The following is a 26,385-nucleotide window of genomic DNA, read 5'->3' as shown; positions in this document are numbered from 1 at the left end:
ATAACAAAAAACCCAACCCCTCCCAAGGGCCAAGCAGAAAAGGCTAGTTTTAAAAACAAAAAGGCTGAGGAAACTGGATCGTTTCAATGCTTTTTTCTTGTAGAGGGGACTTCCTCTTCCTGACAGATGCTGCCTAGCCGCTCTGGGAATTCGGCTTCCTGAGTCCTGAGTATGTCAGAAGACTTGTTTTTCCATTTGACAGTGTGACCGTCCAGCGAGACTCCACTCTGCGAGGCCTAGCACGACTTAGCGCAAACCAAAGGCCTCATACGAGTTTGACGAGTAAAAACAAAGGTCTGGTTGCGGAAGTGGGATGCCGCCAGCATTACGGCTGCCCGGCCTGATGGCGACGCCTAGAGGTAGTCCGGGCCGCCAACGGGGCGGAGCAAGGAGACCCGCCGCCTAGTGCAACCCCACATCCGGCCCACAGCCGGAGCCGCCTGGGCGGGTCGGCTCGAGCTACGCCCCAGGGCGGCGCCAGACGCTGCTCCGCCTTCAGCCTCCGGGTCGAGCGTCACTAGCAGGCGCCAACTCGGCGAGGACGGGCGCTTCCGGTGCGTGCAGGGTGCCATTCAGGTGGGAAGAAGGCGAGGCCACCTGCGGTTTGCCGTCGTGCCGGTACGTTATCAGCGTGCATCCACGGAGGAAGTGACGACATCCTGACGCGCGCCGGGCCCTGTTTCTTCTCCGACTCCGGGATCGGCGGCGGCGGTGGCGGCGGCCGTGGCGGCGCAGGGGTGAGTGGCGGCGGGAGATGAGATGCGGGTTGACGGGCGATCCTGAAGAGTCGCGCCTGGCGACACGCTGCTGCCGCGCCCAGTCGTGCCCCGCACAGAACGAGGGCAGCCGAGGCGGCAGGCCCCGCGCTCCCCGGAGCCAGCCCCGACCTCGGGTTTGCGCGACTGAACCCTTAAAAAAAAGAAAGTAGGACCCCGTCCGGGCCTCCAGTGTCGGGCAGTCCACCTCGATCTTACCTGTCACCCAGGCCTCCTGCAGCCTGGAACGTTCTAACACAACCTTTGACACCTAAGCAGTGTGTTGGATGCGAGGCACTGAAGTAAGACCTTTGACCTGGATGGTCTTTCATCCTAGAACAGTGCCTTTTCGTGGATGGTGATTGCGTTTTACAGAATAGTGAACCGAGGTGAACTGAGTTGCCCAAAACCTTACAGGCACGACAGAAGACATCACACGCAGGCAGAATCCTTCTTACCTAACGAGACTCCCGGGGGACTTATCTGAAATACTAATGATTAGACTTAAGTGTTCGGAACGACAGAGCGACAGACCATAGCTTTCTGTGTCCCGAGGTTGCTTGAATTATTTTTCTTTTTGCAGTGTTTTAACTCAAATGGGTGATGAAAAGGACTCTTGGAAAGTGAAAACGTTAGATGAAATTCTCCAGGAAAAGAAACGAAGGAAAGAACAAGAGGAGAAAGCAGAGATAAAACGCTTAAAAAATGTAAGCTATGTTTTTTAAGTAAGTGGCTTTCTTAAAGGAGATTTAATTTCTTTGCCCTCATTTTTCCATTAGAACAACGCTTCTTCGGTGAAGTTCTTTTGTACTTCCAAATGTCACAGGTGAGCCCAAAATCTATTCTGAATTAACAAAAACATTCATATGCTCAGTTGACATTGAAGGCAGATTGATAACACTGAAGTTGTATCTAAATGAGAATATTTCCTTAAAAAAGAAAATGTTCTGGATCTAGAATCAGTAGTGCCACCAGACTAATTTTTCTCATTTCATTGTTAGCACATTCATAATACAATTTCCAAGCATTTTTAATAGAGTGGGTAGTTTTCTTGCGATTAAAATGAGTGCTTTGTAATTACCTTGGTTTGGATGATGACAAACCCAGAGTTTTCACGTGACTAGGTAAGACACATTGACATAAGTACTTTTGATAAGATTAATAAGAGATCATTTTGAAATGTGTATGTAAGTCCTGTGTGATTTATTTGGTATGTAAGAGTCCTACTCAGGTCTTAATTTTGGCTCATAAAAACTAACATTCTTGGCACAGAATCTCATCTCACTTTTCATATGTGGTGCTTTAGACATTCTGTTCTCAGATTTCATGTTACAAGAAAAAGGTGATGTTGCTGGGCATGGTGGCCTACACCTGTAATCCCAGCACTCTGGGAGGCAGAGGCAGGCGGATCTCCGTGAGGTCAAGGCTAGCCTGGTCTACAAAGTGAGTCTAGGACAGCCAACACTCTACAGAGAAACCCTGTCCTGAAAAAACAAAAAATAAAAATGTGATGTTAATTACATGAGAGTTAAACAAAAGTTCTTATATTTTCTAATGTCTTTATTCAAAGTGAATATTTAAAATTAGTTAACAAAGTTCAGTTATCATTAAAGATATGTTTAGGCTGTATAACTTTTAATCCTAACACTCAGGAACTCAGGAGACTGAGGCAGTCAGATCTCTTGAGTTCAAAGCCAGCCAGTGCTATATTGTGAGACTCTACTCTTTCTTAAAGAAAAGATGTTTTGTAAGGTAAGGTAACCTCAGCATTGAGGAGACTGAGGCAGGTTTTTAGTTCAATGGCAGCCTGAGCTATGTAACAAGATACATTTCAAAGATTAGAAAAAGAGGAAAGGTTATCTATAAGGAAAATGACCTAATGGTTTGTTTTTGTTTGCTTCTTAGTCTGATGACCGGGATTCCAAAAGGGATTCCCTTGAGGAGGGGGAGCTGAGAGATCACCGAATGGAAATCACGATCAGGAACTCTCCGTATAGAAGAGAGGATTCTATGGAAGACAGGTGAGAAGAGTGTATGGTGTTCTAGTAGTTATGTTTAACCTATAGCCCACAGGTCACGTGTGCCCCAGGTTAGCTGTGACTGCGTCCCATACAGTACTGTAAACTACACGAATTTTGTTTTTGCAATTTGATTGGAGAGTAAGGGAGAGTATGTGTGTGTGTCTGAGTGTGTGTGAGTGAGTTCACCCACAGAAGCCATAAGATCCCGTAAAGCTGGAGTAAAAGGTTGTAAACCTTTTAGAATTAAGCTGGGTGTAGTGGTGCCTCTAAGCCCAGAACTGAGGGGGCAGAGGCAGTCAGATCTCTGTGAGTTAGAGGCCAGCCTCGTCTACAGAGTGAGTCCAGGGCAGCCAGGGCTATCCTGAGAAACCCTGTCTCAAAAAAAAACAAACAGGCAAACAAAACAGACAGATTGTTGTGAGATGCTCTAATATGGGTCTTGGGAACTAAACCTGGGTCTGCTTCAGAAGCAGCAAATGCTCTAACTACTGAGCCTTCTCTCTATTCCCTAGCCTGCCTTTTTCAGTGTTACTCTGAAAAAGTTGGGGACTAGAGAAAGGGTTTAGTGTTTAAGTTATTGCTCTTACAGTGGATCCAGGTCTGGCTCCAGCAACTGTAGTGTTATGGTGGCTCACAACCATCTGTAAGTCCAGTTCCAGAAAACCTGATGCCCCCTTCTGACCTCCATGGATACGTAATGGACATATATGTATATGTAGGAAAACATTCGTACACATAATGAATTTATTTTAAAAATTAAAGTTTTGTATGTTAGGGGTTTTTTGTTATTTTGTGGCAGGTTCTCTCTGTCTAATCCTGGCTGTCCTGGAGTTTACTATATAAATTCTTGAACTCAAAAGTCTACCTGCCTCTGCTTCCCAAGTGCTGAGGTTCAAAAGTGTGTACCACCACGCCGGGCTGTTTAAAATGTGTATTTGACTTTAAAGTTTTCCTGACATGTGAGGTTGCTTTTGTGTGGAGTCAGTTACCATGAAAACAAAATGAGCATGCATTCCTTTCTTTGTAGTAATTCTTCAATCAAGCAAAGATAATTTAGATAATACATTTAAATGTTTATCCTGCATTGTAAGTCTACAGTTTTAAAAGGAATCCAAAGGTGAATTCAGGGGCCCACTAACAGCAGTATTCATGCCAACATGGGTGTCTGATGACAGTTTCAGTGTTGTGATGCCTTGTCATTTGTTTTTCTTTAACTAAAGGAAATAAAATCAAGTTAAAATAGCATAGTTCTGAGACGCTCAGGATCTTGGTGTTACAGAATTAACTGAAGGAACTGTTAAATGGCTTTGGTAAAGTTGATAAAATTCAATAAGGCCTTTGGCAGCCTTATTGAAGCATAAATAAGTTAATTGCATATAACATGTGATTTGAAACATTTTGACTTGGCTGTGAAACCATCAACACAATTAAGAAAATGAATAAATAGACATAATCCTCCCTAAAGAAAGGCTTTTTCCTCCTCCTCCTTTTCCTCCTGCTCCTTTCTTCTTCTTCTTCTTCTTCTTCTTCTTCTTCTTCTTCTTCTTCTTCTTCTTCTTCTTCTTCTTCTTCTTCTCCTTTCTCCTTTCTCCTTTCTCCTTTCTCCTTTCTCCTTTCTTCTTCTTTCTTCTTCTTTCTTCTTTCTTCTTCTTTTTCTTTCTTCTTCTTCAAGACTGGGTTTCTCTGTGTAGCCCTGGCTGTCCTGGAACTCAACTCTGAAGACCAGACGGGCCTTGAACTCACAGAGATCCGTCTGCCTCTGCTTCTGCCTCTGCCTCCCAAGTGCTGGGATTAAAAGTGTGTAACAGCACTGCCCTGCAAGAAAGGCATTTTTATTCTACATACCATATTGATTTCTCATATTTTTCATGTGACTCTTAAAATGGCTTCAATTTCCATTTTTCTTAAATGATGGCGTTGAACTGTATCCTATTGAATAATGCTGGCTTTGGTGAATGATGGCGTTGAACTGTATCCTTTGGAATAATGCTGGCTTTGGTGTGCCCTGGGTTCCCGCACTTGTCATCATGGTGTCTCTCATCTGTCTCAGAGGAGAGGAAGATGATTCTCTGGCCATCAAACCACCCCAGCAAATGTCTCGGAAGGAAAAAGCCCATCACAGAAAGGATGAGAAAAGAAAAGAGAAGCGGAGGCACCGTAGCCATTCAGCAGAGGGAGGTAAGAGAGGCTTTGTTTTTTTAGCTACAGCTGTTTGTTTCCTCTGTCATGATCTGCCTTTTTCAGAGTGTACCTAAAAATGAAGATGAGTGGAATTTTAGCCAAAAGTATAAGCCCATTGTAGACTTTTTAGAATAACTCTTCTGATATATGTGTTTTCTTCTCTCTCCTTGTAAAAAATGGGTGTTGGGGTTAAGTCCCATTTGACTTGAGAGGTTTGTTCTTGTGCCAGTGCCAAGAGATTCTGGTTTTTTTTGTTTGTTTGTTTCATTTTTTAAAGATTTGTTTATGTATGTATATGAATACTCTTATTTGTATGTGTGCCTGCATGACAGAAGAGGGTATCAGATTCTATTATAGATGGTGTGACCCACCATGTAGTTGCTGGGAATTGAACTCAGGACCTCTGGAAGAGCAGCCATTGCTCTTACCCATTGAGCCATCTCCCCAGCCTAAGGTTCTGGTTTTTGTTTGGTTTAAATAACATTTCTTAAAAGCAAGGTCTGCCCTCCAGCACTCAAGATTCTCCCCTATCAGCCTCCTAAATTCTGGGCTTACATGTATTTTCTACATTCCTGGCTACCAATGGTTCTCACAGGTTCTAGGAAAACAGACCCTGAGCCCTATTTAAATCTTATTATTGTAAGTGCAGTTGCTAATGTGGTTTTATAACATGATGTAGAAATATATTAAAAGGAACAATTTTGTTCTGTATTGTGTATGAATACTGGTTTTCTAAAGTTCTGAAAATTGTGTGTGTGTTAGAGTGCTTTCTGCTCTTGCAGAGGATCTGGATTTGGTTTTTAGCACTCACATGGGACATCCTTCAGCCATCTGTAACTCAAATGTCAGGGGATGCAATATGCCCCAACTGCCAAGACACACCTGCATGCACATACGTCACATAAACTCATTCATGCAAGTACCCATGTTTGCCATCATATGTGAGTCTGTAGAAGACATCGGATCCCAGGAGTTGAAGTTACATGTGCTTGGAACCAAACACAGGTCCTCTGGAAGAACAGCAAGCACTCTCTTTTTTGTTTTGTTTTTTTTCCAGACAGGGTTTCTCTGTGTAGCCCTGGCTGTCCTGGACTCACTTTGTAGACCAGGCTGGCCTCGAATTCACAGAGATCTGCCTGCCTCTACTTCCCAAGTGCCAGGATTAGAGGCGTGCACTACCAAGTCTGGCTTAGCAAGCACTCTAACTGCAGATTGAATCTCTAGTCCCATTATTTCTTGATCTTATTTTAAGTTTAAACTTTTGAGTGAAACTTAAAGTAAATTGAGTCTCTTTACATGATGCTCAAATCTCATTAGGGAAGCATGCCAGAGTGAAAGAGAAAGAGAGAGAACATGAACGTCGGAAACGCCACCGAGAAGAACAAGATAAAGCTCGCAGAGAATGGGAAAGACAGAAGAGGAGGGAAATGGCAAGAGAACATTCCAGGAGAGAGAGGTGAGACCTGCACATCACTACGGTGGCTGTGGTGGCTGCGAAGCTCGGCTTGGTGTGCTCAGTTGTGGGAAGGATATTGCAGGTGTTGAAGATCCTTGTTAGTGACTCTTCTCTGTGCTTCGACAAAACGCCTCACAAAACAAACTTAGGGAAGGAAGGATTTCTGTTGGCTCTCGGTCCCAGGGTGCACCCGTCATGGAGGGAGTATGAGACGCTGCAGTCAGGAAAGAACAGTAAATGTTGATCAGTATTGTTCTTTCTTATTTTATTTCTTATTTTTATTCCTTCTGGAACCCAAGATTATTGAATGGTGAGACCCACATTAAAGGGTGTCTACCTCAAAACAGTCTAGAAACTCCCTTATTATTTTACCCAGAGATTTGGGTACAGTATTGACTGACAGAAGTTACCAGAAAGGAATTCAGGCATGGAGGATGAAGAATGAGCCAGATAGGAAGTAGTGGAGTTAGAAAGGGAGGTGCAGTGGGAAGATTGGTGCTTTGTGACTACCTGACCCCCTGTGGCTCTGGGGAGTGAGGCAGGTTCTGTTTTACAAGAACATGGATCTGTTGCCTTTTCAGTGCTGGGTCAGTTTTAAGCCGTGGTACAGTGCAGTGTAGGCTGGGCGTGTGCATGCCTTAAATCTCAGGGCTGAAGAGGCAGAGGCAGCCATACCTCTTTGAATTTGAAGCCAACCTGGCAAAGTCTGGCTACAAAGTGAGACCTTGTTAAAAAGGAAAGAGAGAGAGAGAAAGAAAATTTAAAAAAAGAAAAGAAGGAAGCAAGCAAGGAAGCAGGCTAGCTATCAGAATCCTAGAGGAAGTCACTCAGTCTCAGTCTGAATTCTGTCACAAGTTGGTGCTTAAGAGAGGCTGATGAGAATGTTTTGTTTTAGTTTCCTTTCTTGTTAAAATAAAATACTCTGACAAAGCAACTTCAGGGAGAAGGGGCTTATTTGTTTCACAGTTTCAGGGTACAATTCAGTCAGTGTCTAGAAACTGAACCAGCTAGACATATTGCATTCATAGTCAGGAGCACAGAGTGGGCTGGAGAGATGGCTCAGCAGTTAAGAGCACTGGCAGCTCTTTCAGAGGTCCTGAGTTCAATTCCCAGCACCCACATTTGGTAGCTCAGAACTATCTGCAATGGGCTCTGATTCTGTCTTCTTGTGTGCATGAAACCATATGCATAAATAAATAAAAAGGTCAGAAAATAATAAGTTAAAGCATGCACATTAGTTTTCAGCTCACCTCCATTCTTCAAGGTCCTTTTTTACATCTTGTTTGTTTCTAATTATGTGTATATGTGTGTAGAATTGATTATGTATGTGAGTGCAGGTGCCCTGAGGTGTCAGAAGTGTGTGCTCTGGAGCTGGACTGACAGGTGGTTGTGAGCTGCCTGGTGTGGATGCAAATGCTACAAAAGCAGTAAGCATTCTTAACCACTGGGCCTTCTCTTTAGCACTACTTTTTCCACTCCTCAGTGATTTCACCCACAATAGCTGTATCTTCTGACTACAACTAAGTATTCATTATAAAGCCGGGCAGTGGTGGCATATGCCTTTAATCCTAGCACTTGGGAGGCAGAGGCAGGTGAGTGGTCTACAGAGCTAGTTTCATAACAGCCAAGGCTATACAGAGAAACCCTTTCTTGAAAAACCAAAACCAAAAAAGCAAAAAAATCCTATTTGTTATATTCCCCCAAAGACATACCCATAGGCTAATCTAATCTAGAGAGTCCCTCACTGAGATTGCTGTCTCAGCTAGTTCTCCATTGTGAAAAACCAACATTCAAAGCTAACCATTACACAGTTCATGGTTTGTTCAGAAGCAGGGACTTCCAGAGGAAGTCTGTGTTAAACTCACCTTTGACTGGTCTAGCCTAGGACAGCAAAGGAGATTTCTTAGAGTGGTTGATCTGGCCTGGAATATCTAGGAAAGCAGATGCATAGGGTTTTATGCATCACATTGGACACAGGCTCTGGATTTTCCCTGCAGAGTGGGACTGAGTAATAAGGAAGGAGCTCTTCAGGGACCTGACAGTTACTCAGGACAACAGACGCAGGGCATTCTTTTCCAGCAGTTCTCTGTGAGCTTCCACTGAGGAGCATCACCTGTTCAGCTCCATGTATATTCTCTGGACTAGGTTATACTGAGTTCAGGGAAAGTTTGGAAGTTGGCCTGTTGAATGAGGAGGATAGAGGTGTTGATCATTCTCAGCAGGCAGCACTGAAATACACAGCATAAGATGAAAGTGTAACAGTCATTGGTACTCACCAGGCAGTGGTAGCACACACCTTTAACTCCGGCACTTGGGAGACAGAGGCAGGCAGATCTCTAAGTTTGAGGTAAGTTTCAGGTCAGCCAGGACTACACAGAGAAACCCTGTCTTGAAACAAAACAAAACAAAACAACTGTTGGTTCTCACTGAAGCACTTTGTGTACTCGGGAGTCAGCCTGGGGCTGTTAGTGGCTGACTATACGCTCACAGTGTGCAGAATGCCCACCATTTCTTTTTAGAGATGGAGGGTGCTTTGTCCAGGAGGTGAGCTCAGGGAGAAGTGGAGCTTGGTAGGTTAAGTTTGAGCATCTATGTAGTTTTTCTTTCTTTCTTTCTTTTTTTTTTTTTTTTTTCTTTTCTTTTTTTTTTTTAAGGTAAAACAAGAAAGAAAGGAAACATGTTAACAGATTTCTGGATAAGCCTAAGTCTTTCTGTCTTCTCCTCTACCATATCTGTGCTTTAGAAACCCCCTAGAGGATAGTGTGAGAACAACAGACACGGACCTACACGAGGACCTACACAAGGATCAGAAATCCAAAGTCATCCTGGGCAACACAGTGTGAGCTTGAAGCCAGCCTGGGATACAAGATTCAAAAGGGGGATGAGGGCCTAGAAAGATGATTCCGCAATTAAGAGCATTTGTTGATCTTACAGAAGACTAGAGCTCAATTTCCAGCATCTGCATGGTGGCTCACAATTGCCTGTGACTACAGTTAGAGGGGATCTAACACCCTCTCTGGTCTCCACAGGCACCAGGCATGCATGCGGCACATGTACACGTGTACAGACGTTCATGCACATACAATGAATTCATTTAAGAGAAGATCATGTAGACTGCAGGGGTGACATGTCCAGGGATCTTGCCTTGAGAGCTCAGGGCCTAGCTCACATGTGGAATGTATTTAGTAGAATAGTGGTAGTTATCCTCTTAGAAGGACAGACAGGAAAGGAGGGAGGAGTCTCTGTGGCCTGTGCGGGGCAGCGCCCACGGCAGCGTGTATACCTTCTGTAATAGGAGTTCTAGGAGCAGAGACAGACAGAGGTTTGGCTCCTAAGCAGTGGCTGAACACTTCCCAGATGGGCTTTCAAATCTGGGTATCCACATCCCAAGTAACGCCCCAAGCAGGGGGAACACAAAGTTCAGAGGATCTGCATTTGCTGTCAGGATGGCGGCCGTGGGGCCAGGAGGTTAGCCCTGCACTGTTTAGCAAAAATCTCAGCTGGGGATTCTGTGTCTGGCACAACTTTTTACAAAAGGAAAAGGAGAATAGAGACATTTTTTAGTAAACGGGGACTGGTGGACTTCATGGTTTACACCCCTTGGAAATAGTAAGGAAGACCTTAAAGGTGAGCTTCTGGCTGGAAATGGTGAATGTACAGGTCAGCCGTAGAGTTTTTGTGCAACCACTACTGGAAAGGCAGAGGCAGGTGGATCTTTAGTTTGAGACCAGCCTAGTTTACATACTGAGACCCAGGCCAGCCTCAGCTATGTTGTGAGACCTCTCAGCCCCACACTTCCCCAGTAAATAGTATAGTCTTGTATTCCCAACTTGTAGAGGCTTAGGCAGAAGGATTACTGAACGTTTAAGGCCATTCCAGTAGACATTGTAAAACCCTAACTAACAAAAAGTTAAAAGTACCATGAATTTAAATAACATATCAAGTGTTTATATTTAAAATCAAAGAAGAAATTAAAACACAGAACTCTAGAGACCAGAACCTTTTGGCTAGCCATAGGAATGTGGAAAATGCTGAATTCAGACACCTGAACGTGTTTCAGGGCCTCGTAAGTCTCCTGATACTTGTCTTGTTTTCAGGCAGCCAGCTCCTCTGCTGTCCCCATCACATTCAAGCTTACACTGTTTCAAGCTGGGTCAGGAAGTGGCCCAAAGTCCATCTGCCCAGACTTTGGTGAAGAAATGTGTCTTGGGGCCATGGCTGCATCCCCACTTTCTCAGGCTTCTCAGGAGAAGCCTTTATTTGTGTGCTCCTGGTCTACTGGCTCTGACCTGGGCTCTCTTGCATACTTAGGGACCTACGTGCTGTGTTTTCCTCAAGCTTCCAATAGAAGCAGTATGTTTGGAATCTGAGGTGATAGCCTCTTCTCATGCTTTCCTCTTCCTGCTTGAGGATATGCACATTTGGTTCCAACACTAAGAAGCCATTTATGAGTTTACAGTGTGCAAATACACTACATAGCTGAGCAGCAAGCGAACAACCTGACCTAAGAAATTTCTGTCAGGCATTGTGGCACACGCCTCTAATCCCAGCACCTGGGATGCAGGGGCAGGTAGTTCTCTGAGTTCAAGCCCAGCCTGGCTGACAGCGCAAGCTCCAGGAAAGCCAGGGCTACACAGAGATACCTTGTCTCAGTTACCTCCCCTATCCCACCCCCCAAAAAAAAGAAAAGGTTAAGAGCCTTCCCATGGGGTAGGAACATAACCTGGCGTGCTTTTTCCAGGGACCGCCTGGAGCAGTTAGAGAGGAAGAGGGAGCGGGAACGCAAGATGAGGGAGCAACAGAAGGAACAGCGGGAACAGAAGGAGCGGGAACGGAGGGCAGAGGAGCGCCGCAAAGAGAGAGAAGCTCGTAGGGAAGGTAGGAGAGAGGGGCCGCCCTCTTTATCTGTGGGTCCTCTCCTTGGGCTACTCCGAGGGGATTGAGAGTGGTGCCCGAGATTTCATTCACAAATGGCTTGTCCTGACAGAGTGCTGTGTTGTGACTACTTTGACTGGGCTTTGGGAAAGACACTCTGAAGGGAGGCAAAAAGGGTCAGTTCTTGGCCCCTATGCTTTTTAAAACCCTTTTCCATTTTCACCCTTTCTACATTTCATGGCAGTGTATGTTTCCCATTTTAAAGATTTATTTTTATTTTGTGTGTATGAGTGTTTTGCTTGCATTCTATATGTCCGTGTATCAAGTGTGTGCGTGGCGTCCTTAGAGATCTGAAAAGAGCGTCAGATCTCCTGGGACTGGAGTTGCAGATTAGTGAGCTTCTTTCTGTGTGGGTGTTAAACTCGTGTCACTTTCCTTTTGAAGGCTGGCTGACAGGAGAGGCTCACTCGTCGTCTTGCTCTTCATATGCTGTATATTATTGTGACAGTCACGGCACTGGAGCCGGATTCCATCTTTGTCCCTTACTCCTGCTTAGTGTCATCCTTTGCATCACCGTGCATGAGTGTTTTGTTTGCATGTACCTCTGTGCACATGTGTGCCTGGTGCTCTAGGAGGTGGCCAGCCTCCAGCTGGGTGCTGGGCACTAACCCTGCGTCATTTACAAGAACAGCAAGTGCTCTTAACCACTGAGCCAGCTCCCCAGCTCTTTTTTTAAAGCCAGATATTTGAATTCATTTCTCATTTTGTGTGTGTGTATATGTTATATCTGGTTTTTGTTTGTTTTTTTGTGTGGTTACCATGGGGACACATACAACATTCTAAAGTTATGACAGATTTGAAGCGATACTAGTTTCACTTCAGTAACTTGCCAATTCTGTTTCTTTTATCTCTCTGAAGCCAATTTAGTTGGTCCTGTCCAAAAAAAAAAAAAAAAAAAAAAATTCATCTGTGAATGTTGTATATTTAAGCTAGTACCTAACAAAGAACTACAAACAGTTGTTACCTTACACTGGAAAGCAGGAAAGCAGTTTCGTTGTATTGTGTCTCCTGGGTTTTGAATTCATCCTTCTTGTATTATGTTAAGCAGAATGGATGTTAACATTCATTTCTTCTGAAAAATGTGAATTTCAGCAGTTAACTTCTTTAGGTGAACTCTCAGTTCCTCTTTAATCCTTACTGGACTCAATAATCTCAGGTTGATCTGTTGGTGTCCCACAGGTCTCTTTGGTCTCAGTATTTTTCTTCAGTGGTTTTGCTTGCTGTTTCTTAGGTTTCATAGTTTTCATTGCTTTGTCTTTCAGTTCACTGAGTCTGTTTTCTGCCTCCTCAGATCTGCTGAAGGGTCCTTAGAGTGGGTGAGATGTTTCCACGGTGAATCTTTTAGGTCTCCATCGCCCCCTCTCCCTCCCTCTCTTCCTTTCCCTTTCTCTATTTTTCCCTCTCCATCTCCCTCTCCTTCTCTCTTCCTCTTTGAGCCAGGGTCTCAAATTAGTCCAGATAGCCTAGAATTCACTGAGAATCCTGGTATGGCATTGAATTCTCAACAATCATTCTTCCTCAGGCTCCTGTATCCTGGGATTATGGTATCATCAGTGGGGCTAACTGGGTTTCCTGTTTGTTTATTGGGATTTTCGTGTTCATGGCACCATTTCCATTTTTGCCACATCTGTCGGCCTTCCTACTCGGATGGAAAAATATCCTGGGTCTTGGAAGCACAGGAACCACATAGCTCTGAGGGGAGAAGGTATCCCAAGGGAAGGGCATCCTGAGACATGGAAGCCCAGGAACCACACTGGTCTGAGAGGAGGCCTCCTTAGCAGAGGCCTTGCAGCTCCCAGGTGAGGGCATCCCCAGCTGAGCTGAGGAGCTCATGAGCCTCAGCCCCCATCCACTTCTTCACTTCTTTTCTTCTTTTCTTCCTGGCTGCTTCTGATGAGAGAGTCACATCAGGCAGCAAATCTCACAAAAGAGATTTATTGGGAGGTTCCAGGATATGGAGGGATGAATCCAGGGTTGGTTGCCTCTGCTTCTGGGAAAGGGCAGCAGGGAATTAAACAAAGGGCAGGGCTTTTATAGGATTTCTTAGGGGATGGAGCTTTTCAAGATAGAGATTTCCAAAGTGAAGATTGGTGGGATTTCAGGTCCTGAACTTTGGGAACTCAGGGATTGGTAGGTTGTCCTGTTCAAGGATTGGTGGTTTTTTTTCACACCGTTTTCCCTGCATTGGGCCCATGGGTTAGGACAGGAAGACCTTCCCATGTACAGGCAGCCTTGGCGGAGGCACCATCACTGCTGAGCTGCTTGCGGAGGCTGGAGAGGAGGTGCTGCCACCACGGACAGCTCCTGTGGCAGTGCTTCAGGGTGGCTGCAGGCTGAGCAGGTGCTGCTCTTTGACAGTCCCTGCTGCAATATGCTCGGTGACTGCGACATCGTTACTGCTTTGAGCATCTTTAAAATAGTTGTCTTAAAGTCTTGGTTTTTGTTTGCGTTCATGAAGGCGTTTTCAAAGAAAACAGTGATATAAGGAGTCCTGTTCATAGTACCAGTAGAGGCATAGGACAATACCCTCAGTCTTGCTTTGACTTCATGCCTTAGTGGATAGGGCTCTGGAGGCAAATTGAACCCCAGGTTCAGGAGTCCACTTTCCTCCTATGGTCCAGACTGAGGCAGGTAGGCGCCACAGTTTCTGTGTACTTCTGAGTCATTCCTGGGCAAGCAGCATGGCAGTATGTGTCTTGGACTTACCTCCATTAGCCTTCTTCTCATCCTAGGCCATGCAGCAGGTACGTTCTTTGCTAGAGAGGTCAAGCATGTGGACCATCATACCACCACATGGACGGCAGCCACACATCTTGTCTGAAGTGGGATGGGGACTGCTGACTCTCTCTCTTCCATTCTCCCAGGGCCGTTTCTGTAGGTGCCTGCAGGCTGCTCTTTGTTGGCATATCCCATCACACCTGCATTGGGCTGGTTAACTTTTTCCTTTGATGGGGACAAACTTGCTGTTTCTTTTGATGTCTTGTGGGTGTGGGTTTTGTCTTTTTTTGTTTGTTTGTATTTTGAGACAGGGTCCATACATAGCCCTGGATGTCCTGAAACTCACTCTGTAGACCAGGCTGGCCTCCAACTCAAAGAGATCCACCCGCCTCTCCCTCCCCCGTGCTAGGAGTAAAGTTGTTTGCTTTTGTTTGTTTGGTTGGTTAGTGTCTTAGTCAGGGTTGCTATTGCTGTGGTGAAGCACTATGACCAAAGCAGCTTGAGGAGGAAAGGATTTATTCAGTTCACACTTCCACATTACAGTTCATCATTAAAGGAAGTAAGGACAGGAACTCAACAGGCTGGGAACTTAGAGGCAGGAGCTGATTGCAGAAGCCATGGAGGAGTGCTGCTTTCTGGCTTGTTTCTCATGGCGTGCTCAGCCTGCTTTCTTATAGAACCCAGGACCACCAGCCTAGGATGGCACCGCCCACAATGGGCTGGGCCTTTCCCCATCAATCACTAATTAAGACAATGTTCTACAGGCTTGCCTACAGCCCCTTATGTAATCATTTTCTTTCTTTCTTTTTTTTTTTTTTTCCTCCATTTATTTAATCACTTTACATGCAGATCCCAGCCCCTCCCTCCTCTGCTCCCGGTCCCACTCCTTCTGCCCCCTCCTCCCATTTTTCCCTCTTCTTCCTCCCAGAGAAGAGGAGGCCCCCAATTGGTACCAATCTGCCCTGGTGTCTCAAATTGAAATTACCTTCCGACAAATGATTGTCTTGTATCAAGTTGACATTAAATCGTCCAGCACAGTTGTTTTTTTGTTGTCATTTTGTTTTTTGTTTTTTGGTTTTTTGGGGGGGTGTTATTTGTTTGTTTGTTTTATTTTTTGAGATAGGGTCTCTATGTAACTCTGGCTGTCCAAGAACCCACTGTGTTCACCAAGCTTGCCTCCACCTCTGCCTCTGCCTGCTGGGATTAAAAGCATGCACGACCTTGCAGGGATGCTGGGTCTTATTTGTTGGTTAATTAACTTGAATGCTTGTCGTGACTCTGAGGTCGAGCCCTCCTCGGGGCGTGCTGTGACTGTGTTGTAAGTGTTGGTATTGTCTGTACTGACAGTTGACCTAGCTCATGCCCGGCTCTGGGAATATAGTCACTTTCTAGCTTCCCTTGTGTATACAAATGCCTTAATGTACATATCCTTAAATGTACATATATAGCTTGTAAAAGAGAAAAAGAAAAAACAGAAGTGGGCACAAGTACTTGGCCCTTACAGACACCCTAACCAGAGTCGGTGTAGTCTTAATAGGTCAAGCATGTGGACCATGTGTACTTGATCCCTCTGGGGCTGCAAACAGCATTGAGAGCATAGGTCCTTGATGATTGGGGGACAAGTCCTTTTCACTTGCAAACTACTCTGGAACTCAGAATAACTGATTGCCCTGGAGATGGAAGTGGACAGCTTCTACTATGTTAACAGCTAGATTGACCAGAATTAACCTGTTGCTAGCCAAGCCTATGCTGGAACTTGAAGTTCCTCAGCTGACTCCAGGGTGCCACGCTGATTACGTAACACAGTCCATGTGGTTGCTGAGATGCTGCCTGACATTTCTCACTCCACCATCTTCCCAGAATTCTCTTCTATCTCTGCCTCTGTGACCAGTAAGGTCCATTTTAGAAGGTCCCCTGGTCAGCTGATAACATCTATCTTGGAGCTTTTTCCAAATTAGTTTGGCCTGTAATATTGAGGTTTTTGATGCTGTGTAAGTCAAGCAGCCATGAGCAGCTGTACACAGCATGGAGCCTTGTTGGGAAGGCCAGTCCCAGCAATATCTCTGTTCTGTTTTGTGTATACAGTCTCTGCACATCACCGTACGATGAGGGAGGACTACAATGACAAGGGAAAGGTTGGCCACTGGAGCCGCAGCCCTCTACGGCCACCACGAGAACGCTTTGAGCTGGGAGACAACCGGAAACCAGGTGAGGCCAGTTAAGCATGTCTTTCCTAGGAGATATTTTAACGTGTATGAAAGTTCCATAGTGTAACCTATTATTTTGTATTATCTACTAACCTAAAAGGTTTATTACACACACACACACACACACACACACACACACACACACACCCCAAAAAACACCGTGCTCACAGTGAGGCTGGTCTTTTTAGAAGTTGTTTTCCAGTTAAGCTGTATGTGGACGGACTGTTTTCTCTGTACAGTGAGGGCTGGTCACCGTGTAAGCTACATGTAACTTTGTGTGGTTGTCTTATTTATTTGAAAACATTTTTCCATGGCTGGGAGATAGGTAGTTTGTAGATTGCCTGCCCAGTGTTTGATCCTAAGCATCACATTAAAAAAAAAAAAAGGCTGGAGAGATGGCTCTCTCAGAGGTTAAGAACACTGGTTGTTCTTCCTAAAGGTCCTGAGTTCAATTCCCAGCAACCACATGGTGGCTCATTAGCATCTGTAGTGAGATCTGGTGCACAGACACACATGCAGGCAGAATGCTGCATAAATAATAAATACATAAATATTTTTTAACAAATGAGTATGGTTGAACAGGATGATAGTCCTTGTTCTCAGGAAGTTGAAACAGGAGGACTAGAGGGTCAGTGTCATTCCCTGCTACATAGTAAGCTTTAGACAAGCCTGGGATATATGAGGCCCTGTCTCAAAAAATGAAAAAATAAGACTGGATATCTGGATCAGAGGTTAAGAGCATTTGCTGCTCTTGCAAAGGACCTGAATCCTGTTTGCAGCACTCACATGGCAGCTCACGGCTTTTGTAATTTCAGTTCAGGTATACATACATGCAGGAAAACACTCACAAAAATAAATCATTTTAGAAAGAAATAGTAATTTTTAAAAAACATCTCTCCAAATTCATCTGTGTATGGTTTATTTCACAAGTAAAAGAAGAGAAAATGGAAGAAAGAGACCTATTGTCAGACCTACAGGACATCAGTGACAGTGAGAGGAAAACCAGCTCAGCTGAGTCTTCATCAGGTATCGGAGGCTATCTGGCTGAGGCCTTGATGCTGCTGCCAGAGGAAAGCCGAGATTTAACTTGTGACTATTTTATTCTGTAGCGGAATCAGGCTCAGGTTCGGAGGAGGAGGAGGAAGAAGAAGAAGAGGAAGAAGAGGAAGAAGGGAGCACCAGTGAAGAATCAGAAGAAGAGGAGGAGGAGGAAGAAGAGGAGGAAGAAGAGACTGGGAGCAACTCTGAGGAGGCCTCAGAGCAGTCTGCAGGTGAGGATCTGGCAGGTCATGTGGATTGTGTTGATGTGTAGAATTTAGGTAAAGTCCAATGTAAGCACATACCTAAAGACAGTTAGTTGCCTTACTCTGAGAGACTCACAGTGACTCCAAAATTATGGCTGCTAATGTGGTTCAATGGTAAAATGCTTGCCTAGTCTGTGTGAGACCCTGGGTTCAGTTCCCAATTCCACCAAGAAAATACAGAGCCTTCCCCACCAAATTGGTAAGGACAGTTGCTGCTTTCCATGCCTCTTGCTGACTGTTAGATCACCCTGATACAGGCTACACTGGCAGTTCCAAGGCCAGTTCTCAGCTCCACACTGATCTGAGCAGACACCTGTTTACTTTTGCAGAAGAAGTAAGTGATGAAGAAATGAGTGAAGATGAAGAAAGAGAAAATGAAAACCACATCTTGGTTGGTAAGGACCTCTTTGTGGTAGCATCTGTCTCTGGATAGTGATGCTCTGAGCAAGGCTGTGCCTGGTCCTGTTAATACAAACTATCTACAGCATGTAATAATCCCATACATGCAAGGTGTTCTACCCTGGAAGCTGTAGAGAACTGTGTCCTGACAGTGTTGAAGAACAGAGGTAGCAGTCTGAGAGATGTGATTTCCAGAGGACACACTGTTGATCACTTTGCAGCCTGTGCCCATCATAGCTGACATAACTTGGCAGAAAACAGCTGTATTTGGATGGCATCCTGCTACGTGCCCACTGTGACTTAGACGCTGAGGGAGCTTAGGGTTTTGAGGGAATGAGGTTATGTTGGAGAGCAGTTTCTGGGATCTGATGACACAAGCACTTTTGTGATATGGGAGACCTGGCCTGTCCTCAAGTAGCTAACAGGGTTGTGGCCTCGTGGACATGAGTTCTGGGCCTACCAACTTCATGTGGTATCTGCCCTTGTTTATGAGCCCAGTATCTGGTTCTGGCTCGGATTCTGGCTCTGCCTAGAACACCAGGACGACAGGCCTTATGCAGGTACCTTTTCCCATGGATGGTCGCTGTGCTGGCTCTTTCCGTGAAGAACACTGGGCACACCACTGTACGGCCCCAGAGCAGGAGGAGGGTTGGTTGTGCTTCTTTCTCCTGTTCTGTAATTAGCTTTAACTTTTAAAGTTCCAGAGTCGCGATTTGACCGAGATTCCGGGGACAGTGACGAAGGGGAGGAAGAAGTGGGTGAGGGGACTCCACAGAGCAGTGCCCCAACGGAAGGAGACTATGTGCCTGACTCTCCAGCCCTGTCGCCCATTGAACTAAAACAAGAGTTGCCCAAGTACTTGCCAGCCCTGCAGGTCAGGTTCCTCTTCATTCATCCCAAAGCTGATTCCCTGTGTTGACAATCTATAGGTTAAGTAGGTGCTGCAGAACAGGGCCATGTTTCTGGTGCCGATGTCTCTTCTGAGGTGCCGACCTCCATACAGTGGTCTGTCTAGTCATGGCACCATCCTCTCATGATCCTAACCATCCATGGTCCTTCCTTATACCTGGCAGCACTCTGGGGCTCCCTGGGTACCAAGAGCTGTGTGCTGTTTCTTCTGCCTTTGCTTGGTTCCTAGATATGGCAAGGGATTGAGTTGAAGTACATAGCGCTGCAAACCTTTCTAGGAACATGCCTGTGTGTGTGTGACACTGCCTGGAGGATTTAGAGGGTGTGGTCATCTGGGTATTATACCACCTGAGTCCTTGTCACCTGCCTTCCAGTTAGTTGGTGCTTCCAGACAGTTGAGTCTGGTCACAAATCACACAGAGTAGTGGCACCCCAGGGAAGTATTATGGTATGCATGGAAGGTTGTCACTAGGGCCAGGCAGGCCATGTCCTCTCTAGGGTGGCATAGTTCCCCAGGCAGAAGATACAGTTGTAATAGAGATGCTTTTGCTGGTACCAGTTTATTTCATACAAAAGTGTTAGGTGGTCTTGGAAGAAACAGAGAAAAGAACAAGTTGTTTCTATTCATACCATCCACAGGCATACTCTGTCCTTCTGGGGTCATGTATGCTAGTTCTCCAGGATACCTGAACAAGGTCCAGATCAAATATGACTGTTGAGTCCTCATGTCCTACTTCCTCCACAGGGATGCCGGAGTGTAGAGGAGTTCCAGTGCCTGAACAGGATTGAAGAAGGCACCTATGGGGTGGTCTATAGAGCAAAGGACAAGAAAACAGGTAGGTAGTCTACTAAGAGAGTGTTAGGGACAGGTCAGCAGAAAGCTCGGAGACAAGGAGTCATTTCTGAGTGATGATGAGTTGATTGCCCCTGCACTGGTTCAAGGTCAACCTTGGGGGTTCTGACAGGCAGTGGTTTCCCTGGAGAGCCTTTCTTGGCCTTTGTGCACACCCTGGATGGAATGTTGAGTGCCCTGCCCCTGGCCACTGGCCTGTGGTCTCTCCCCATGCACTGTCAGCCCGTGGTTGTTAAATGTGGATCCTTACTGCATGGCCCACTGGGTCTTTGGAAGCAGCCCTTCCCTCTCCTCGGTACCACTTCTTGGGCCACTCTGTCATTCTTCCTCATACAGACAATGAGTACCTGAGCCTCCTGGTATCTTCAGGGGTCAGTTAGGTCAGCCTAACTGTGGTTCTGTGGGTCATTGTAACAACGGGTGGCGAGTTCAAGAGGTGAGAGATAAGGCCAGGAAATGGCAATAAGAACAATAAGTGCTTTTATAGACCCATATATAGGGCCTTTTTCTTTTCTTTTTTTGCAGTGCTGGGATTCTAGGCACTCTGCCAGGCTTGTGTTGTTCTTTTGTTACTTTTTTTGATACAGTGTCTCAATATGTATCCCTGGCTGGCTTGGAACTCCCTCTATTGACCAACATGGCCATGAACTCACAGAGATCTGCCTACCTCCCACGTGGTGGGACTTAAGGTTTATATACCACCTTGTCTGGCTTCTCATACTCAAGACAAGGTCTCCCTGAGTTTGTGGTTGGCCTGGAACTTGTTATATTGACTAGGCTGGTTTTGAACTTGCAGTCCTCCTGAGTGCTCGGATTAGTGTATGTGCTAGCACACCCAGCCACATTATGGCTTTTAGTCCCTATTTACATTTCCTGGGGTGCTTGGTTACTTTTTCTTTACATGATTTTTCAATATGTAAATATGAGGAGGTGGGGTTTCATGTGATTAGGAGTACAGACACCCACAGAAGCCGGTGATGGGGTCCTTAGGCTGTAACTACATGAAGTCGTAAGCCATCCAGCACAGGTGCTGAGAAACAACTCAGGCCATGTGGAAGCCCAGCAGACACTCTTAACTGCGGAGCCATTTCTCCAGTACTTTCTAGATTGTTCAGTTTTATTCTCTGGCAATCCTATACATGTCTGCACTATATCTGATCGTATCCACCCCAGCACAGCCCCTCTCACCTTCTTCCCTTTCTTGATTTTATCACTAACGTGGTTCCGTTAGTGCTGCCAGTATATGCCAGGGTGTGGGTCCATCCACTGGAGCACGGACGGCCTGTCGTAGGCCACACCTATGAAGAGACTTGGTTCTCCCTTACCAGGTGCTATCAACTGCCAAGAGCACCTCAGCTGAGGATGGTGTCTAATGAGCCCCTCCTACGTCCATGTTGACTGTCGACTAGCTTGACCAGCAGCTGCTGTGAGTTTATGAGTGCGGCAACCGGCAACCATGTTGTGTCCAAATGACAGCATTTTACAGTACTCTTTCTCATCCCTCAGCTCTTCCATTCTTTTTATTACTATTATTTGTTTTTTTTTTTTTTTTTGTTTTGTTTTTTGTTTTTTTTTTTGAGACAGGGTTTCTCTGTGTAGCTTTGGCTATCCTGGAACTCACTTTGTAGACCAGGCTGACCTTGAACTCACAGAGAGCTGCCTCTGTGTTCCTGAGTGCTGGGATTAAAGGCATGTGCTACCGAGCCCTGCTCAGCTCTTTCTTTCTTTCTTCCTCTTCCATGATGTTTCTTGAACCGTGGAGTGGCGGTGGTGTAAGCGTCTCATTTGGGCTGAACATTCAATAATCACTTATTCTGATCTCGTGATCAGTTATGAGTCTGCATAAACCACCACTACAAAAGAAGCTTCTCCAACCGCTGGTACTTTTCCCCTCCAGCAGTCTGCATAGCATCTCCCAACCCTTTGAAAGCTAGCCAACAGGGAGGAAGCTTCCTCCCTGGTCAATTCCAGCTTGATTTCTTTATGTCCTGCATTCAGAGTGTGTGATGTATCCAACGTATGGTCTGCGGCTGCGGTGGGAAACCAAGAGCAGTGCAATAGCCTATGTTTTTTTTAGGACTTAGGGGCCTCTTTTCTTCTGTAATGGGCTTTGCACTTCCCACCTCCACAGACACCTCAAGTTAGACACATAATTAAGATCCTGGTTCAAAGTTAGGACCCAGGGACTGGAGAGGCAGCTCAGCAGTTAAGAGTACTTGTTATTCTTGCAGAGGACCCGTTTCCGTCCCCAGCATGCATATGCTGTTCCTAACTGGCTGCAACTCAAGGTCCAAGCGACCCAGCGTTCTCTGGGCTCCTTGGGCACCAGGCATGCCTGTGGTGCAACAGTGTGCATTCATGAGATAAAATGCCTGAATACTCAAAGCCCTCTCACCTAACAGACAGTTTTTCAGTTCCTGGGCTTCTGTGCCTTTAACAGTAGCCATCCCTGAGGCAAATCCGGTGGGAACCTGTAAATAGGAGCTGATGCTGTATATGGCAGGGGCTGCTCACTGGCTTGACCCTCATGGCTTGCTCAGCTGCTTGTGGAACCCACCACCCCAGGGATGCACCACCCACAGTGGGCTGGGCCCTCCATCAATCAATAAGAAAATGCCTTACAGCCAGGTGGTGGTAGTGCGTGCCTTTAATTCCAGCAGAGGGAGGGAGAGCTCTGTGAATTCAAGGTCAGCCTGGTCTACACAGGGAGTTCCGGGACAGGCGGGGCTGTCACACATAGAAAGCTTGTGTTGAAAAACAAAACAAAACAAAAAAAGGAAATGAAATGAAAAGAAAATGCCTTATGGAGGCATAACTGAGTTTTCTCATTTCAGATGACTCTAGCTTGTGTCAATTTGACATAAAACTAGTCAGGACACTATTATAGCTATGTAATACCATCTGTAAAAAGAAATGTTTTGATTTTCTTTCTTGTATCCATTTTGTATCCCTTTTGTTTGAGAAGGCTCTGGTACTGTATTGAATAAGAGGAGATAGCTGAGCTGGGTACTGTGACTCACACCACTAATCCCATCATTAATCCAAGCACTCGGAGGCAGAGTCTCTGAGTTGGAGGTCAGCCAGGGCTACACAGAGAAACCATGTTGAAAGACTAGAGATAGTGGGCCCCCTGTCTTGTTCCTCATACTAGTGTATATGGGTGTTTTACTTGCATGTTTGTCTGTGAACCATGTGCATGCCTGGTGCCTGAGGAAGCCAGAAGAGGGTGTCAGGTCTTCTGTAACTGGAGTTAAAGATGGTTGTAATTGGCTGTGTGAGTGCTGGGAACCATACCTGGGTTTCTGCAAGAGCAGTAAAGTGCTCTTAACTGCTGCGCTATCCCCAACGCCTGGAAATGCTTTTGAGTCTCTCCCACTTAATGTTAATCGTAAGTGGATAACATTTATCCTTTACTATGTTGAGATTTGTTCCTTCACGAGTTTTAACATGAGGGATGGTGGATTTTGTCAAAAAGCTTTTTCTTGGCATCTATCAAGATAACCATGTAACTTCTGTTCAGGAGTCCGTTTATGTAACTTATAACACTTAGTGATTTGCATATATTGAACCATCCCTGCATGTTTGGAAGAAAGCCAATTGATCATGGTGGATTATCTTTTTGATGTGCTCCTGAATTCAGCTTGCTTTTTTTTAAAGACATCCTATCTCTATGTCGCTGTGGCTCTACAGAAACTCTATGTAGACCAGGTTGGCCTTGAAATCTTTTTTGTTTTTGTTTTTTTTTTTTTTTTAACAGGATCTCATTTATGTAGCCCAGGCTGGCTGGAACTCGCTATATAGACCAAGCTGAACTTGAATTCACAAAGACCTGCCTACCTCTGTCTCCCAAATGCTGAGATTAGAGGCGTGTACCACCACAGCTGGCCTTCTTTTTTTTTTTTTTCCCCATTTATTTATTTATTTATCTATCTATCTATTTATTTATTTGTTTGTTTTGAGGTATTGTCCCTCTTCTAGCCCAAGCTGTCCTCAAACCCATGACAATCCTACTGCCTCAGCTTCTTTAATGTTGGGATTACAAGCATAAGCCACCATGCCAAGATTCCACAATTTTCTTTCCAGATGAAATTGTGGCTCTGAAGCGGTTAAAGATGGAGAAGGAGAAGGAAGGCTTCCCAATCACCTCCCTGAGGGAGATCAACACCATCCTCAAGGCCCAGCACCCCAATATCGTCACTGTCAGAGTAAGGCTCAGCCTCCACATTGGCATGTCCTGCCTGTGAAGGGACGAGGGAAAAGGTTGCTTGCTATCCTAGGGTCAGGTGTTAGCACTTTCAGAGACCTCAGCTTCCCAAGATACCTTAGTTAGTAGTTGTTTACTGCCCACAGCGAGTGTGTCTTCAGTGTAGTTTCCGAAGAGCCAGTGTTTGTCAGGGGATGCTGAGGTGGACTGTTCATTCCTAGGAGATTGTGGTGGGAAGCAACATGGACAAGATCTACATTGTGATGAACTATGTCGAACATGACCTCAAGAGCCTAATGGAGACCATGAAGCAGCCCTTCCTGCCAGGTATGCCTGCGTGCCACCCTGGGTGGGCTGTCCAGTCAGGAGATAAGGGCAGCACCCTGCTCTCTGGCATGTTGTAAGGTATTGTGCCCTTCTAGTGACCCTGTCTTTCTGAGTGGTGGGTGACCATAGGGAGTTCAGACCCACCTGGGCTGAGGTTCCTAGAATAAACTTGCCCTGGAAGTGTAGTTGCTGTGGGTTATACATATCACCCTGGGTCCCTGGGCCCTTTTGCAGGGGTGTTGGGAACTCCTGGGGCAAGGGGAGCATGTGTGTGATCTCGTTTCTCTCACAGGGGAGGTGAAGACCCTGATGATTCAGCTGCTGAGTGGAGTAAAGCACCTCCATGACAACTGGATCCTACACAGAGACCTTAAGACCTCTAACCTCCTGCTAAGCCATGCTGGCATTCTCAAGGTGAGCCCTGTGCCTTCCCACCATGTCCCTAGGAAACCAGCCCAGAGCCTGGTCTTACAGCCACCCTGTCCTTGTTACAGGTGGGTGACTTCGGGCTGGCTCGGGAGTATGGTTCACCCCTAAAGGCCTACACCCCTGTTGTGGTGACCCTGTGGTATCGGGCCCCAGAGCTGCTGCTTGGTGCTAAGGTGAGTCTGAAAACCTTCCTCGCCCATAGTAGCTCATTCACAGCTGTGGCCGACACGGACGCAGCCTGCTGCCATCTGAGCCCTTTCCTCTGGACTCTAGGAGTACTCCACAGCTGTGGACATGTGGTCAGTGGGCTGCATCTTTGGAGAACTGCTGACACAGAAACCTCTGTTCCCCGGGAAGTCAGAGATTGATCAGATCAACAAGGTTTTCAAGGTGAATATTGGACTGGCCTATTTTGGGAACGGTTTGCAGTGTGTATGCAAAACTAGAGCCAGGACTGGAGATCCAGGCCACATTGTGGTCTTTTAGTGGCCTCTCTGAAAGTGACACACCGATAGGCTTTATGGAGGATATGTCTAGTTCAGACATCCTGTTTTTCAGGACCTTGGGACACCCAGTGAGAAAATCTGGCCTGGCTATAATGACCTCCCAGCAGTAAAGAAGATGACCTTCAGCGAGTACCCCTATAACAATCTTCGCAAGCGATTTGGGGCTTTGTTGTCAGACCAGGGCTTTGATCTCATGAACAAGTAAGTCTGAGGGTAGCACTGCCTGCAGCCACTGGGCTCCAGGTTGACTCTCTTGCAGAACTGTCCTGGAGCCTGGAAGGCCCAGAATACCAGGTTTTAGGGGACACTGAGGCCCATTGGTCTCACTTTCCATCTCAGTGTAGCCCCACATGTGTCCACCAAGAAAGCAAAAGGGTTCCTCAGTTTGTGAAGGCCATGTATGCCCTGATCCACAGAGCAGGTAGCCACTGTCTGCTACCGTTCTCTCTAGGTTCCTGACGTACTACCCTGGGCGGAGGATCAATGCAGAAGACGGCCTCAAGCACGAATATTTCCGAGAGACCCCCCTCCCTATCGACCCCTCCATGTTTCCCACATGGCCAGCCAAGAGCGAACAGCAGAGGGTGAAGCGGGGCACGAGTCCGAGGCCCCCTGAGGGTGGCCTGGGCTACAGCCAGCTGGTGAGGGCTGATGCCAGTCGGGGTTGCCATGGGGGAGGCTGGTTGGGGACAGCGTCCTTATGGTGGTCACCTTACTTCCCAGGGTGATGATGACCTGAAGGACACCGGCTTCCACCTCACCACCACCAACCAGGGAGCCTCAGCTGCTGGCCCCGGCTTCAGCCTCAAGTTCTGAGCTCGGACTGACTTACTGACCAGCCAGGCGGTGACAGACAGACCCACTGAGCCAGGACAGCTTGTTTCCTTGTTATTTTTTTCCATGTTGTTTAGTTTGGGGCAGGTTGTAAATTTGTAGAATTAAATCACATTTTTCTTCTGGAAGGAGATGGGTGTCTAACTTGCCTGGTGAGAGAGGGCGGCTGTCTACAGGTGCGGAGTAGATGCCAACCCTTCCCACAGTTGGATCTGGTCTGGAGCATGGTTGTTTGCTTTTCACTGGGCTGTCTCAGCTGACACCATCCTACACAGACCAAGTGTGTGGGAACTTGAGCACAGTGGGTTTTTATACGTGAGGTTCATGTAAGTCTTAAGTAGTAAGCT

General features: G+C 46.1%; 1 protein-coding gene across 2 annotated transcripts; it reads left to right on the top strand.

Annotated features, from left to right (window-relative positions):
- Positions 1-523: 523 nt before the first annotated feature.
- Positions 524-26,166, top strand: LOC129682683 (cyclin-dependent kinase 11B). Of its 2 annotated transcripts, none has more exons than XM_055615162.1 (20): positions 524-737; positions 1,339-1,462; positions 2,661-2,776; positions 4,827-4,954; positions 6,275-6,413; positions 11,155-11,291; positions 16,152-16,274; positions 17,204-17,299; positions 17,383-17,544; positions 17,907-17,972; positions 18,675-18,850; positions 19,631-19,721; positions 23,822-23,943; positions 24,164-24,269; positions 24,562-24,683; positions 24,764-24,871; positions 24,972-25,088; positions 25,257-25,405; positions 25,656-25,845; positions 25,928-26,166. In XM_055615162.1, exons 2-20 carry the CDS (start codon positions 1,352-1,354, stop codon positions 26,018-26,020), a joined length of 2,352 nt encoding a protein of 783 aa, XP_055471137.1. In that variant the 5' UTR covers positions 524-737; positions 1,339-1,351; the 3' UTR covers positions 26,021-26,166. The 2 variants fall into 2 exon arrangements, with proteins under 2 accessions (XP_055471137.1, XP_055471138.1); XM_055615163.1 differs by lacking the exon at positions 524-737 and adding an exon at positions 1,535-1,581 and having other exon boundaries at positions 1,415-1,462.
- The last annotated feature ends 219 nt before the right edge of the window (positions 26,167-26,385 follow it).

The sequence above is a fragment of the Psammomys obesus genome, unplaced genomic scaffold (genome assembly GCF_907164565.1).
Source record: "Psammomys obesus unplaced genomic scaffold, mPsaObe1.curated_primary_1811, whole genome shotgun sequence".
In the NCBI taxonomy this organism is placed as follows: Eukaryota; Metazoa; Chordata; class Mammalia; order Rodentia; family Muridae; genus Psammomys; species Psammomys obesus.
The sequence above is the reverse complement of the archived record's forward strand: the minus strand, read 5'-3'. Positions and strand labels throughout refer to the sequence as shown.

Excerpts from the sequence above, each read along its gene's own strand:
- LOC129682683 (XM_055615162.1), top strand. The coding sequence starts at position 1,352 with ATGGGTGATGAAAAGGACTCTTGGAAAGTGAAAACGTTAGATGAAATT. Across the intron at positions 6,414-11,154 it reads GAACATTCCAGGAGAGAGAG|GGACCGCCTGGAGCAGTTAG; the intron begins GTGAGACCTGCA and ends TGCTTTTTCCAG. Across the intron at positions 17,973-18,674 it reads TGAAAACCACATCTTGGTTG|TTCCAGAGTCGCGATTTGAC; the intron begins GTAAGGACCTCT and ends TAACTTTTAAAG.